At 55.7% G+C, this 11,762-nt stretch overlaps 2 protein-coding genes across 7 annotated transcripts; one reads left to right on the forward strand and one right to left on the reverse strand.

The window, feature by feature from the left end:
* The first annotated feature begins 204 nt into the window (after positions 1 to 204).
* On the forward strand, positions 205 to 8,999 carry SYNE4 (spectrin repeat containing nuclear envelope family member 4). 6 transcript variants are annotated; one of them, XM_084771234.1, is made up of 9 exons: positions 205 to 470; positions 605 to 692; positions 860 to 989; positions 2,147 to 2,290; positions 2,527 to 2,721; positions 2,800 to 3,048; positions 4,115 to 4,189; positions 4,792 to 4,874; positions 4,987 to 8,999. In XM_084771234.1, the coding sequence occupies exons 1-9, from the start codon at positions 272 to 274 to the stop codon at positions 5,156 to 5,158; spliced, it is 1,335 nt and encodes a 444-aa protein (XP_084627360.1). In that variant the 5' UTR covers positions 205 to 271; the 3' UTR covers positions 5,159 to 8,999. The 6 variants fall into 6 exon arrangements, with proteins under 6 accessions (XP_084627360.1, XP_084627361.1, XP_084627362.1 ...); XM_084771235.1 differs by having other exon boundaries at positions 4,821 to 4,874; XM_084771236.1 differs by having other exon boundaries at positions 209 to 470; positions 4,816 to 4,874.
* On the reverse strand, positions 8,091 to 10,333 carry SDHAF1 (succinate dehydrogenase complex assembly factor 1). Its single transcript, XM_084771290.1, has one exon. The coding sequence runs from the start codon at positions 9,969 to 9,971 to the stop codon at positions 9,675 to 9,677; it is 297 nt and encodes a 98-aa protein (XP_084627416.1). The 5' UTR covers positions 9,972 to 10,333; the 3' UTR covers positions 8,091 to 9,674.
* Between the last annotated feature and the right edge of the window lie 1,429 nt (positions 10,334 to 11,762).

An 11,762-nucleotide genomic window follows, 5' to 3' on the forward strand; every position in this document is an offset into this window, starting at 1 on the left:
GAGGCTGGGCAAATGCTGTACCACTAAACTATAAACCCAGCAACAATTTATTTTATTTTATTATTTTCAGTTTTGAGGCAGGGTCTCCATAGGTTGCCCAGGCTAGCCTTCAACTCTGAGAGTGTCCTTCCTGACCTGACAGGCTATGTAGCTACATGGTGCTTGAATTTTTCAGGGTCGTTATAACTGGGACATTTAAATGAATGGGGTTGGGCCCTGGCGCTCAGCCACACGGGTCCTCAGAGGTGACAGGATCAATGGCCTTAAGGGGATGGGTGGAGTTTTCTATCTCAAAGCCCCTTGGGGTGGCGCCAGGGCGATGGTGTTGGGAGGTTTAGGTTCTACCGCTGGGGAGGAAGGGGTTAAGTACCTCCACACCTCATGGGGCATCAGGTTTCTTGGTCCAGGTTCCTCCGGGAAGGGGGAGGAGCCACGCTGGCCCCTGGGCCTCTCAGTAGCCTCAGGCTTGGGTAAGTCCTGCCGAGGAGGGGCTGGATAAGAAAGAGACTGTTACCAGGTGCTCTCACCTGACTATCCCCACCCCCACCCCCCAAGCCCACAGCCATGGCCCTGTCCCCACCTCTTGGTCATGGATTGCCCTCAGAGCCCGTCAACCATCCCCTGGGATCTCCCAGCGAGCTGGACGTTGCTGGATGTACCCTCCGCCCTGTGCCTGGAGAGGAGACGGACAGGTGGGGAACGGGGCTTGATCCGTGGTTCCAAAGGAGGGACGGGCCAGGCGTGACCGTGATCGAATAAGGCCATGCAGAAAACTGGGGATGGGGCCTGAGGGGAAAAGGAGGCCCAATCCTCTACACAGTGGCTTCTGTGGGGCTACACCAACATTCCTCATGTCTAGGCCGGAGCAGGGGTCCTTGGCTCCTCCTGAGCATGTCATGGGTGAGCTGGAGAGCACCGAGCCTGCCGCCGCCCCGAGACTACCACTGGCCTCGCCCCGTGAGCATCAAGATGGGGGCAAGGTCTGTGAGGTGAGCTGACCACGCTCTGTGCCAGGCCCACTTCCTCTCTGTCCCCCGAGTCAGTCTGTCTCTTGCTCTGTCTGGGATCGATAGGATTCCGAGAAGGTATTGGTTTGCCAATCAGTATAGAAGCTTGTGTTTGTTTGTTTGTTTGTTGTTCTCCCAGACAGGGTCTCTCTGTGTAGCCCTGGCTGTCCTGGACTCGCTTTGTAGACCAGGCTGGCCTCGAACTCACAGCGATCCCCCTGCCTCTGCCTCCCGAGTGCTGGGGAGCGCCCGGCTCAGTATAGAAGTTATGTCAATTCTTTTTAAACTTTTGTGTAAACTTTTGTGTGCGTGTGAGTGTGGGCAGGTGCATGAGCGTGCCATGCACCTGGAGGCCAGAGGCCAATGACACTCAGCCACTCTCCGCCATATTCTTTGGGACAGGGTCTCTCAGTGGACCTGACGCTCGCTGCCAACTTTCACCCCTCCGGCCCTGGTGCCACACACTCAGTTGTTTCTGCGCCGGGAATCCAAACTCTGGCTCATCCTTACTCACACAGCAAACACTTTACCGACGGAGCCATCTCCCCAGCTTTGCCCCACTTCCGTATTTGAGACAGGCTTTCGCTAGGTAGGGCAGGCTGGCCTTGAACCTTCAATCGTCAGGCCGGGCGGTGGTGGCGCACGCCTTTAATCCCAGCACTCTGGAGGCTGAGAGGCAGGTGGATCGCTGTGAGTTTGAGGCTGGCTTGGTCTACAAAGCAAATCCGGGACAGCCAAGACTACAGAGAGAGACCCTGTCTTGAAAAACAAAAACTTCAATTCTCTTGCTGCAGAGAGCTGGGGTTACATGTGTGTTCCGCCATCTTGGAGCTGGGCCTGCTTCAATAACAGCCTTAGTGCAACCCCATTCTTCCTGGGGGGAGGGGACACTCTGCTCCATTACCCTTCCAGGGTAGACACATATAAAGAAGTTTCTGGAAGGCTCGAGAATCTGAGGTACTCGAACTAGACATCTCCAGCCTTGGGGTACAAGCCTGCCAATTGAGAGTTGCCCCAGTGTTGTTCTGGAGGGTGGGCATTGCCTCAGAGGTGGCCTAGAAAGGCGGCAGCCTGTGTGCGAGCATGGGGTAGTGGTGCGCTGGCCCGAGAGCCCTGATTTGGGCCCCTGACATCTCCAGCACTCCGTCTTTGGCATGGAAGTACTAGAAGCCGAGCAAGACAGCCTCCATCTTTGTCTGTTGAGGCTGAACTTGCGGCTACAGGACCTGGAACAAAGTCTCAGGTCTTGGACACGGGCCCACAGCAGGACTGTCCAGCTGCAGGTAGGTACCTGGGGGCCAGGATGTGGCAGAGCGAGTGGGCAGAGTCCTGGGCGCGGGTGCAAGCTTGCTGGGGGCGGAAAGCGGTTTATTGCATGTTCTGACTTATGTATCTGTGTGAGATGCGGAGGAGCAAATAACTACAGGTTCGGGGTGGGGGCGCGGTGGTTGGGGGGCGCGGTGGTTCGGGGGCTGGTTTTGCTGCCATGCGTGCGAGAGCGTCTAACCATGAGTCCCAGGCCCTACAGACAGAGCTACGAGCAGCAGCCGAGCGTGTGGATGCGTTGCTTGCATTTGGTGAGGGGCTGGCAGAGAGGAGTGAACCCAGGGCCTGGGCATCTCTGGAACGGGTCCTGAGGGCCCTTGGCACCCACCGAGACACCATCTTCCAACGGCTCTGGCAGCTGCAGGCCCAGTTGATCAGCTGTAGCCTGGTACGACCTGCTCTTGCAGTCCCCCAGCCCAGACCTGAACCCCTCAACTCCCATGACATCTACCCTCCTCCGCTCCAGGTGCTTGAGAGGGCCAACCTCCTGGACCAGGACTTGGAAGTTGAGGGGGACGCAAATGGACCAGCGCCTGGTGGAATCTGGGGGTCCTGGGCACCTAGTCCCTTGTCCACTCCTGCGGAGTTGGAGTGGGACCCTGCGGGGGATGTTGGGGGTCTTGGGCCCTCAGGGCAAAAGATATCTCGGATACCAGGAGCTCCCTGTGAGCTGTGTGGCTACAGGGGACCCCAAAGCGGTGGACAGGGCCTTAAGGTAAGATCAGCCCCGCTCAAGGATCCCCTAATTGGCTGGGCACTACAGGGTGCCTTTCTGCATCTTCTAGCACCATCTTTCCCTTGCCGGGTACTTGGCTGTCTCTCCTTCTAAGCCTTTCTCTTTTGTTTGATTTTTTTTTTAAATTTAATTTAATTTATTTATTTATTTGGTTTCTCAAGACGTGGCTGTTCTGGACTCGCTTTGTAGACCAGGCTGGCCTCGAACTCACAGAGCTCCTACTGCCTCTGCCTCCTGAGTGCTGAGATTAGAGGTGTGCGCCGCCACCACCTGGCTTTGTTTGATTTGGAAAACAAAAAAATAAGACATTTGTACTATGCAGCACAGGCTGGCCTTGAACTCACAATCCCCCTGCCTTTGTCTCTTTTAAGTGCTGGGATTATGGGTGTGCACCGGCACGCCGGCCTGTCTGTGTCCACCATAGCTGTCACCAAGATTCTCCTGTGCGTGCCTCTGTCTCTCCTTGTCTGTCTTTGCTCCCTCGTTCTGTGCAGACACAGCCCTGACTCTTCTCTGCGCACACCACTCCTAGATGCAAGCCTCGCTCGCTCGCCTCTCCCCTTAGTCCAGTCTCCCTCCCTGTCACCTTCAGGGAGCCGCTGTGACCCAACTTAAACTTTTCTACCATTACTTCCTGGTGCTCCTTACCCCGTGGCTCTGATATGATCTGATTATTTGCTAACTTCTTACCGCTCTGGGTAGAATTGCTAAGCTCCACAGAGGCCACAATTTCACCTGGTTCCGTCCTCCCCCTGCCTCCTAGACTTTGCGCCCGCGGTGTAATGGACACCCATTAAATATTTGTTGGCTGGATGGATGTTAAGTTTCTCTCCTCTCAGAGGCTTTGGCTCTGCCCTCTGTCGCCCCCGCCCTGCCCTCACTCTGAGATTCGTGTGTGTGTGTGTGTGTGTGTGTGTGTGTGAGAGAGAGAGAGAGAGAGAGAGAGAGAGAGAGAGAGAGAGAGAGAGAGAGAGACCCCCTTCCAGACCCTTCTATAACCATGATACCAGTCTTCCAAGAAACACGACCCTTTCTCTTCCCACAGGACCTGCTCTCAATGGGGCTCAGCCCCCGGAAGCACTTAGCGGCTCCCCACAGGAGGCGGCTCCGGAAGCCTCAGGTGAGCGAGGCACACAAGGGGATTGTTGATGGCAAGTGAAAGAAATCCAGCCCATACTGCCTGCCACACACGCAGATGCAGACACACAGATACACAGACACACGGACACGGACTCAGACCTCCAGCCCCAGTGCTGCAGTCCTTTCCCTAGGTTACTGCCCCAGCCTGACCCCTATAGCCCCTGACCCACTACTAGCAAAGTCCTAGGCCTGACTTTTCAGCCGCCCAGTTTGGGTCATAGGTTAACACCGAGTGCTCTGATTGGCCAGCTCTAAGTCACATGCCCTATCATGGAAGAGGTTAACAGGGAAGTCAGCTTAAAGTGACTCTGAAGGTCTGAGTGTAGAGGCGTACACGTACACACACACACACACACACACACACACACACACACACACACACACACTCCTATAAACTCCCACTCCCACACACCCACACACCCACACGGCAATGGGTGCTTGAAGGGCAGGTACAGGCACCCACCACACCCTAAGTTCCTGTGGGGTTCAGGGGTGCCAGGAAGGAGGAGGAATAAAGCCAGCCCCGTGGGTCTACAGTAGTGAGAGGGTGTCCCCACTGAAGTGTCGCTGCTGTTCACTCAGCTGCTGCCTGCTGTCTTCCCTCAGGACAGGAGGAGGCACGCGTCTCCCAGCCTGCCGGACGTCATGCTGGAGATGGGGCGAGGGTAAGAGGCTGGCAAGACGGTGTGTGTGTGTGTGTGTGTGTGAGAGAGAGAGAGAGAGAGACATCATGATGGCGGCCCACCCTTCTTTCTAACACTTCCCCTTTCTCGTCAGAACGCCTGCATCCAGGTGGCCGCTGAGCCTCCTCTTTCTACTTCTCGTCTTCCTCCTGGTGGGTGCCACGGTGTTGCTGCCCTTGTCAGGGGTCCCCTGCCGCTCTCATGCCCGGCTAGCCAGGGCGCCCTACCTGATGCTCAGCTACGTCAACGGTCTCCCTCCAGTCTGAGCCCACAGCCCAGACACGTGGATTAAATGGTTGCTTTGGAAAGATGCCTGAGAACGCTGAGTGCTTGGGAACTCGAAACAGACGGCTCTGATGTGTCTGTACACTCCCTTTGTCTTAAGGGCAGCCCACGGAACTCAATGAGCCTAGCTTAGGTGGGGTTCCCCAAATGGTAACACAAAGATTAAATTTAGCCCAGGCTGTTAGCTGGGCGGTGGTGGCGCACGCCTTTAATCCCAGCACTCAGGAGGCAGAGGCAGGAGGATCGCTGTGAGTTTGAGGTCAGCCTGGTCTACAAAGCGAGTCCAGGACAGCCAGGGCTACACAGAGAGACCCTGTCTCGAAAAAACAAAACAAAAAATTAGCTCAGGTTGTTGGTTTGAGAGGTGATGCTGGAAAGAGTGGTAGGAGGTGAGGACCCAGGAGAGGGAGGAAGCCGACGGTGGCTGCCTCAGAGAGCTGGCGGCTGCTATAGGTACCCAACGTGCCAGATGGCTGGAGACCCTGGGAGACTGTGTGTGCCCACCCTTCTGCACCTCACTAATGAGGTCTCTTTCTGGAGAGGTGGACCCCCCCCACACACACACACACTTCCTGTCTATCTGGACATTCTTTCCGTGAACACAGGTGTCTGGGGGCCGGGGGAGAGAGGAGGAAGAGCTCAGCTGGCACGTGCCCCAGGAAGCTAGCGGCAGGTGCGAGGCTGGGGTGGGTGCTGTTGGTGCACTGCCAACAGCTGTCTCTCGCATCCGTTTCGGAGACGTTCCCACATTCTACACGGATGAGTGCAGGCTGGGCGATCACTAACTCAGGACTGTGGGACATTCTCTTTCCTGGGATGTGTTCCTGTTGGCTCTGTTTATTAACAATTAAACTTTGTTGTACAACCCAACTAGTATACACAAGAAGGAAAAAAGGTTAAAGGGACAGAAGAGTGAACCTGCCGGTATCCGTTCCACGGGACGGGTTTTTAGGTGTCTCTGTCCCTCGAGCTGGTCTGGTCCATTTGCCCTCTCTCCGCGCCCTCTCCTCTTCTCAACCTGTTGTTTTGTCTTTCCCCACCTCCCAGTCACATGTAAAGGGCGGTCTCCTTCTCCCTTCGAGGGTCAATTAGGAAAACAATAGCCACGGTGGGGTTCCTGAATTCCAAGCCCAGGAAGGCTCCAAACAGTCTCTCACAAGGTATTTATGGTGTGTCCCAAGGGTCAAGACTGTTTCCACCTGTGACAAAGCTTAATCTTTCCCACATGTTCCCTCTTGGTAGGGTCTTACTGCAGAGTCCAGGCTGCTTTTGAACCCCTAAGTCATCCGTGGCTCAACTTCCAGAGGGCTGGGATTACAGGTGTGTGCCCTCAGGCCCAGCTAATACCCAGGGCCTGGAGCGTGGCTGGCAAGTGCCCCGCCATCGGGCCACATCTCTAGTCCCAAACTCCTGGGGTCTCGTCTCCTCAAATCAAAGGTGTGAGGGGCGAGGTGGGAGCAAACACAAGAACCAGACAGAGCCCTCTGCTGGCCCCAGCTGTACCCCAAGCTCCCCCTCCCTGTGCCAGTCTCTGGTCTCCGAGCTGCACACAGAACACACACCTCCTTGAGTTCCCAGACCCCCTGACAAGGTCCCGCAGTAGCCAGGTGCGCACAGGAGTCAGGGCCGATGCCACACAGTGAGTGACTAAGGGGAGACCGCCTTGAACCCCGCCCTTTCCCACCCCCGCCGCTATTTTGTTTGTTCATTTACTAGTTGTCAGATTGTCCCACCAATCTACCAGCCAACACGATCATCCTTCCTTTAAACTTCCAGAGGCAGGTGGATCGCTGTGAGTTCCAGGCCAGCCTGGTCTACAAAGTAAGTAGACAGCCAAGGTTATGTAGAGAAACCCTGTCTTGGAAAACAAAACAAAATAAAACAAAAAGAAAGCTTGTATCTAGGCATGGTGGTACATAGCCTGAATCCCAAGTGAAGGTACAGTTCTTTTGTAGAAGGAAGCACCCATGTTTGAAAGTGATGTCTAGTTGAGTGGCAGAAAAGATGACAAGTCAGAGAAGATTTGACAGAATAGAGTACGCTCAACTCATGAGAAGAGAGAGGAAAGGGAAGCTACTTAAGAGGCAGTTTTACAGAGAGAGGAGGGAGTTTTACCAGGACAGCAATAGAGATACGGGCTGCAGAGAGAGAACTCAGGTGAAGACTGAAGGAGCCAGAGAATGAGGAGGAGCCAGGAGATTAGAGCAGATCGCTGAGTTAGTCTGAGGCCAAGCAGAGCCTGGTCGGGAGAGAAGCCAGGTTAAGTAAGTCAGCTGGCAGAGGAGTTTGAGCCAGAGCAGCTGAGCTGAACCAGACAGCCCAGAGCTCAGAAAGAACTAGAAAGGGTGAGCTCATTAGGCAGTAAGCCTCAGAGGCTGAAAACACTCTAGGCCTAAGTGAGCAGATGGAGGCTAGAAGCTTCCAGGACTAGGCCTAGGTTAGCAGGAGGCAGTGAGCCTCCCAGATAGCAGCTGAGCCAGGAGAACAAAAGTCCCTTTCACAGCTCCTCTGGCTTAGACTGCACGTTCCACCTTCGTCAGGGGCCAGTCTGTTACATGCTGTAACCATGTCGTGTAAACATGGGAAGGAAACAAATAGTTGCTGGAAACGCAAAAACCAGGCGCCAAGGAGGTCTGGGAAGCAGTAGCTTCAAGGGGTGCAAACTTGGAGCTGCAGAGGTGGCTCAGCAGTTCAGAGCACTGGCTGTTTGAGCTCAAGTCCCAGCAACCACATGATTCATCTATGACATCTGCTGCCCTCTTCTGGCACTCACGTATGTGCAGGCACAACATTAAAATAAAACACCCAGGCTCCACTCTCAGCACCCACTCGGCAGCTCACAACTGTCAAGAACTCCAGTTCCAGAAGATCTGGCACCCTCACACAGCCACACATGGAGGCAGAACACCAATGTACATGAAATATAAATTTAAAAGACTGCAAACCAGTAGCTAAGCAACGTATCAGAACATCCGTGGTTTCAGTTACATTTATGCGTGCGCACACGCACATGGACGTCAAAGGACAAGCTGCCACAGTCCTCATCGCCTCCTGCATGGTCCTGGGATTTGAACTCAGCTCTCAGGCTTGTCACCAAGCTCCTTTATCGGCTGAACTCTGTCTCACACAAGGTCGGTCTGTGTAGCTCAGGCCCAGGGAGTCAGAGCTGAGACATGAGGCCGGTGCACGTAAAGGGCGCAGGCTGGGTAGAACTTCAGTCGTCACTTCCAGAACTCCGGCTTTTGAGATGACACCAAGGGCGAGATTAACAGGGTCGCCTCGCGGCTGGAGGTGAAGCCCAGTGGTTAGAGCAACGGCTTAGCAAGTACTAGCCTCCCCACCCCCCACCCCCTCCCCGCTTTGTTCCCAGAGGCACAAACAGCAATTGACAAGCCAGCATGTGCTGTGGTACAACATGGCTGGGATCCAGAGGTGGCAGTGGAGGCAGGGGGTGCTGCGGGCCATCCTCCCTGACATGACCTAGACTGAGGTCGACATCTTAAAAACAGCGAACACTAAACCAACCGGGTTCTCCCTGATGAACAAAACCGGGGCTGAGAGAGGAGCGGGCAGCTAACGATCCCATGGTGACGGGTAAACGAGACTGAAGTAAAAATCATATACAAATAGTGTCACGGCCTCTTTTTTCTGTCACACGCCAAGCCTCGGCCTCTGTTCCCGCCTGCCTCCCAATGCTTGGCTCAGTAGCACACGCCTTTAATCCCTGAGCTTAGAGGCTGGGTCAGCCGGAGCTCCACGCTGAGACCAGCCTAGGCTACACCACAGCCAGGCCCAGTCTCAAAAAGAAACAAAAAGCAAAAACCCCAAACAACAAAACCCTAAGGACAGAAAACCTTAACAAGGAAGTGAGCGCGCCTCACATTTACTCCCTCGTGAGCCGCAACCTCTCTTACACTCCTGGTTTGTCACCACGAGTGGGGGCAACGGGCTTCCAACTGGGCTTCGAAGTTTCTCGAGGTTCATCAGGGTTAAACTTGCTCAGCAGGGCGCAGGCCTTCGATCCCAGCACTCGGGAGGGAGGCAAAGACAGGAGGATCGCTGTGAGTTCGAGGCCAGCCTGGTCTACAAAGCGAGTCCAGGACAGCCAGGGCTACACGGAGAGAAACTCTGTCTCGAAAAACCAAAAAAGCAAACAACAACAGAAACAGCAGAGGGCGAAAGGTGAATGGGTGAGTTCGTTCTCAGAAGTCAAGTGAGGCATCTTGGGGTGCTAAGGGGACCCCATTCGTCCGAGGGGAGGAGGAAGTGCCTCTGTACCCTGACTTCGGGTTGGTGCATCACAGCATTCCTCGTGCACGCCGCCGGTGCCACAGGGTGGCCTGCACCTTCCTGGTGACCGTGCAACCAGACACATCGGCTGCCTCCACCTTCCCTGAGATGACTTCCCCCAAACCGTCAGGAGTGACCCCTCCTCTTGGGGCCTGTGCGTCACCGTCCATCCGATCGCGTCCCCCCCGTGCTCCTGCGCCTTCCTCCTCACAAGGGATCCTTGGAGCCATCACTGCTGTCCAGCACGGTTCCCGGGGCGGTCGCGTCCCGCGGGCTCACGAAGGTTCCCATGGCCGTGGCGTGGCCGGAACGCAGCTGCTGCAGCTGCCGCCGTCCCCGGCGGTACAGATACTCGATGCGCAGCACGTCGGAGCGCGGCAGGCCGGCGTGCTGCCGGAACTCGGCCCGCACCCGCGCCTCGGCGCCAGGCTTCCCGCGCCCCGCGCGCAGCAGCTCGCGGTACAGGCTCAGGACTTGCCTCTGCAGACGGCTGGGCCGGCTCATGGCCGCCACGTCGCGCCCGCCCGCCCCGAACGCGCCGGAAGGACGCACGGCCGGGACACCCGGTGCGGAGAAGCTGGAAAGGGCAAGGGCAACGGATGCGCACGCCGGAAGCCCCGCCCTCTCCCGGTAGCCGGCGCTGCCGCTTCTGATTGGCTGCTGCTGCAGTGCGTCATGGCGCGGGGGCGGAGTCGCTGGGGCTGTGGTCCACCGTGAATGGCGCGGATGTAGGGGACTATGGGTCTGGGCGTTTGTCACGGAACCGGGAAGGGCCCGGGCGGTTAGACTCCGGCTGGGAGTTGGAGGAGACAGTCCCGAGTCCTGGGAGGACGGAGAGTGAGCGTTCGAATCCCTGGGGGCCACCAAAGGGCGTAGGGGACATTGGGGAGGGACAAGCAGTTATTAAAAGATTTATTAGCCAGGCCGTGGCGGCCCACGCCTTTAATCCCAGCACTCGGGAGGCAGAGGCAGGGGGATCGCTGTGAGTTCGAGACCAGCCTGGGCTACAAAATGAGTCCAGGACAGCCAGGGCCACAGGGTCAGACTCTTGTCTCAAACCAAACAACCAACCAAAACCCAAAAACAAAAATAAACATACAAACAAACAAGCAAGCAAATAAAACCAGCCTCCAGGCCAGGCGTGATGGGGCACGCCTTTAATCCCAGCACTCGGGAGGCAGAGGCAGGGGGATCGCTGTGAGTTCGAGGCCAGCCTGGGACAGCCAGGGCTACACAGAGAGACCCTGTCTCCAAAAACCAAAACAAACAAACAACCTAGCAAGAACAGGTAGCTTTGTTCACTTCTCCCTCCAATCCCGGCAGATGGAGTTCTGGGTACCAGACGGCGCCCAGCAGGAGGTCACCCGCCCGCACAACAGTAGCTGCATTTAGCCACAGCCCCGGACACAAGTGGCGCCGCTCAGCACCAAGCCCTTGTCACACACACATTTGTCACACTCACAACAGTAGCCGCCACTTGGCGCTGTGCCCAGCGTGGCTCTTGCTGTGTGTCTGGGTGCACAGGCTGTGGAGGCAGTAGTGTAACAGACCAGGGACACGCTGAGGTGGAGAAAAGCGGGAGACACAGAGGAAAGGGGTTCGAGTCCCTTGGCAGGATACTTTTGGTAAGGAAGAGAGACAGAGGTTGTGGGAGAGAGCAACCTGGGGTATCAGGGAAAGGACAAGAATGCAAGAAACGGGGTCCCTAAAAGCCTAAGTAATGTCACATCTACCAGGTTGTCGTTTAGGTCAGCAAGAAGTTGATGTCTGGCTGGGCGTGGTGGCGCACGCCTTTAATCCCAGCACTCGGGAGGCAGAGACAGGTGGATCGCTGTGAGTTCGAGGCCAGCCTGATCTTCAGAGTGAGTCCAGGACAGCCAAGGCTACACAGAGAGACCCTGTCTCAAAACAAACAAGCAAGCAAGCAAACAAACAAGAAAAACCAAAAAATCAGGGGTTCTGGAATCCATCAGAGTCTCTGCTACTTGTCATTTCTCTGGTAAAGAAGAAATTCGCCACCAATCTGTGTCAGCCTGGTTTGCAAGCTACTTGGAAAGCTGAGGTGGCAGGATCAAAAATCCTCTGCTGTCCTGGGTTACACAGCTAGTTAAGCTGGTCTACAGAAGGGATTCTGGGCCACTGAGTCCTTATCTCGAACCAACAACAAGAAAACGGATGGTAGAACATTTAGCTACCATGTGCCAGGTCCTGGGTTCAATCCCCAGAGAGAGAGTAAAGCTGGTGCAGTGAGTCTGCATTAATTACTCCTGAGCCTGAGGCAGGAGATTGGAGTTT

Source organism: Acomys minous (assembly GCF_964271855.1).
Source record: "Acomys minous genome assembly, chromosome: 20".
Lineage (NCBI taxonomy): Eukaryota > Metazoa > Chordata > Mammalia > Rodentia > Muridae > Acomys > Acomys minous.

Coding starts and splice junctions, on each gene's coding strand:
- SDHAF1 (XM_084771290.1), bottom strand. CDS start 9,971: ATGAGCCGGCCCAGCCGTCTGCAGAGGCAAGTCCTGAGCCTGTACCGC.
- SYNE4 (XM_084771234.1), top strand. CDS start 272: ATGGGTGGAGTTTTCTATCTCAAAGCCCCTTGGGGTGGCGCCAGGGCG. Junction 471..604: donor CTCAGTAGCCTCAGGCTTGG/GTAAGTCCTGCC, acceptor GATTGCCCTCAG/AGCCCGTCAACCATCCCCTG. Junction 3,049..4,114: donor GCGGTGGACAGGGCCTTAAG/GTAAGATCAGCC, acceptor CTCTTCCCACAG/GACCTGCTCTCAATGGGGCT.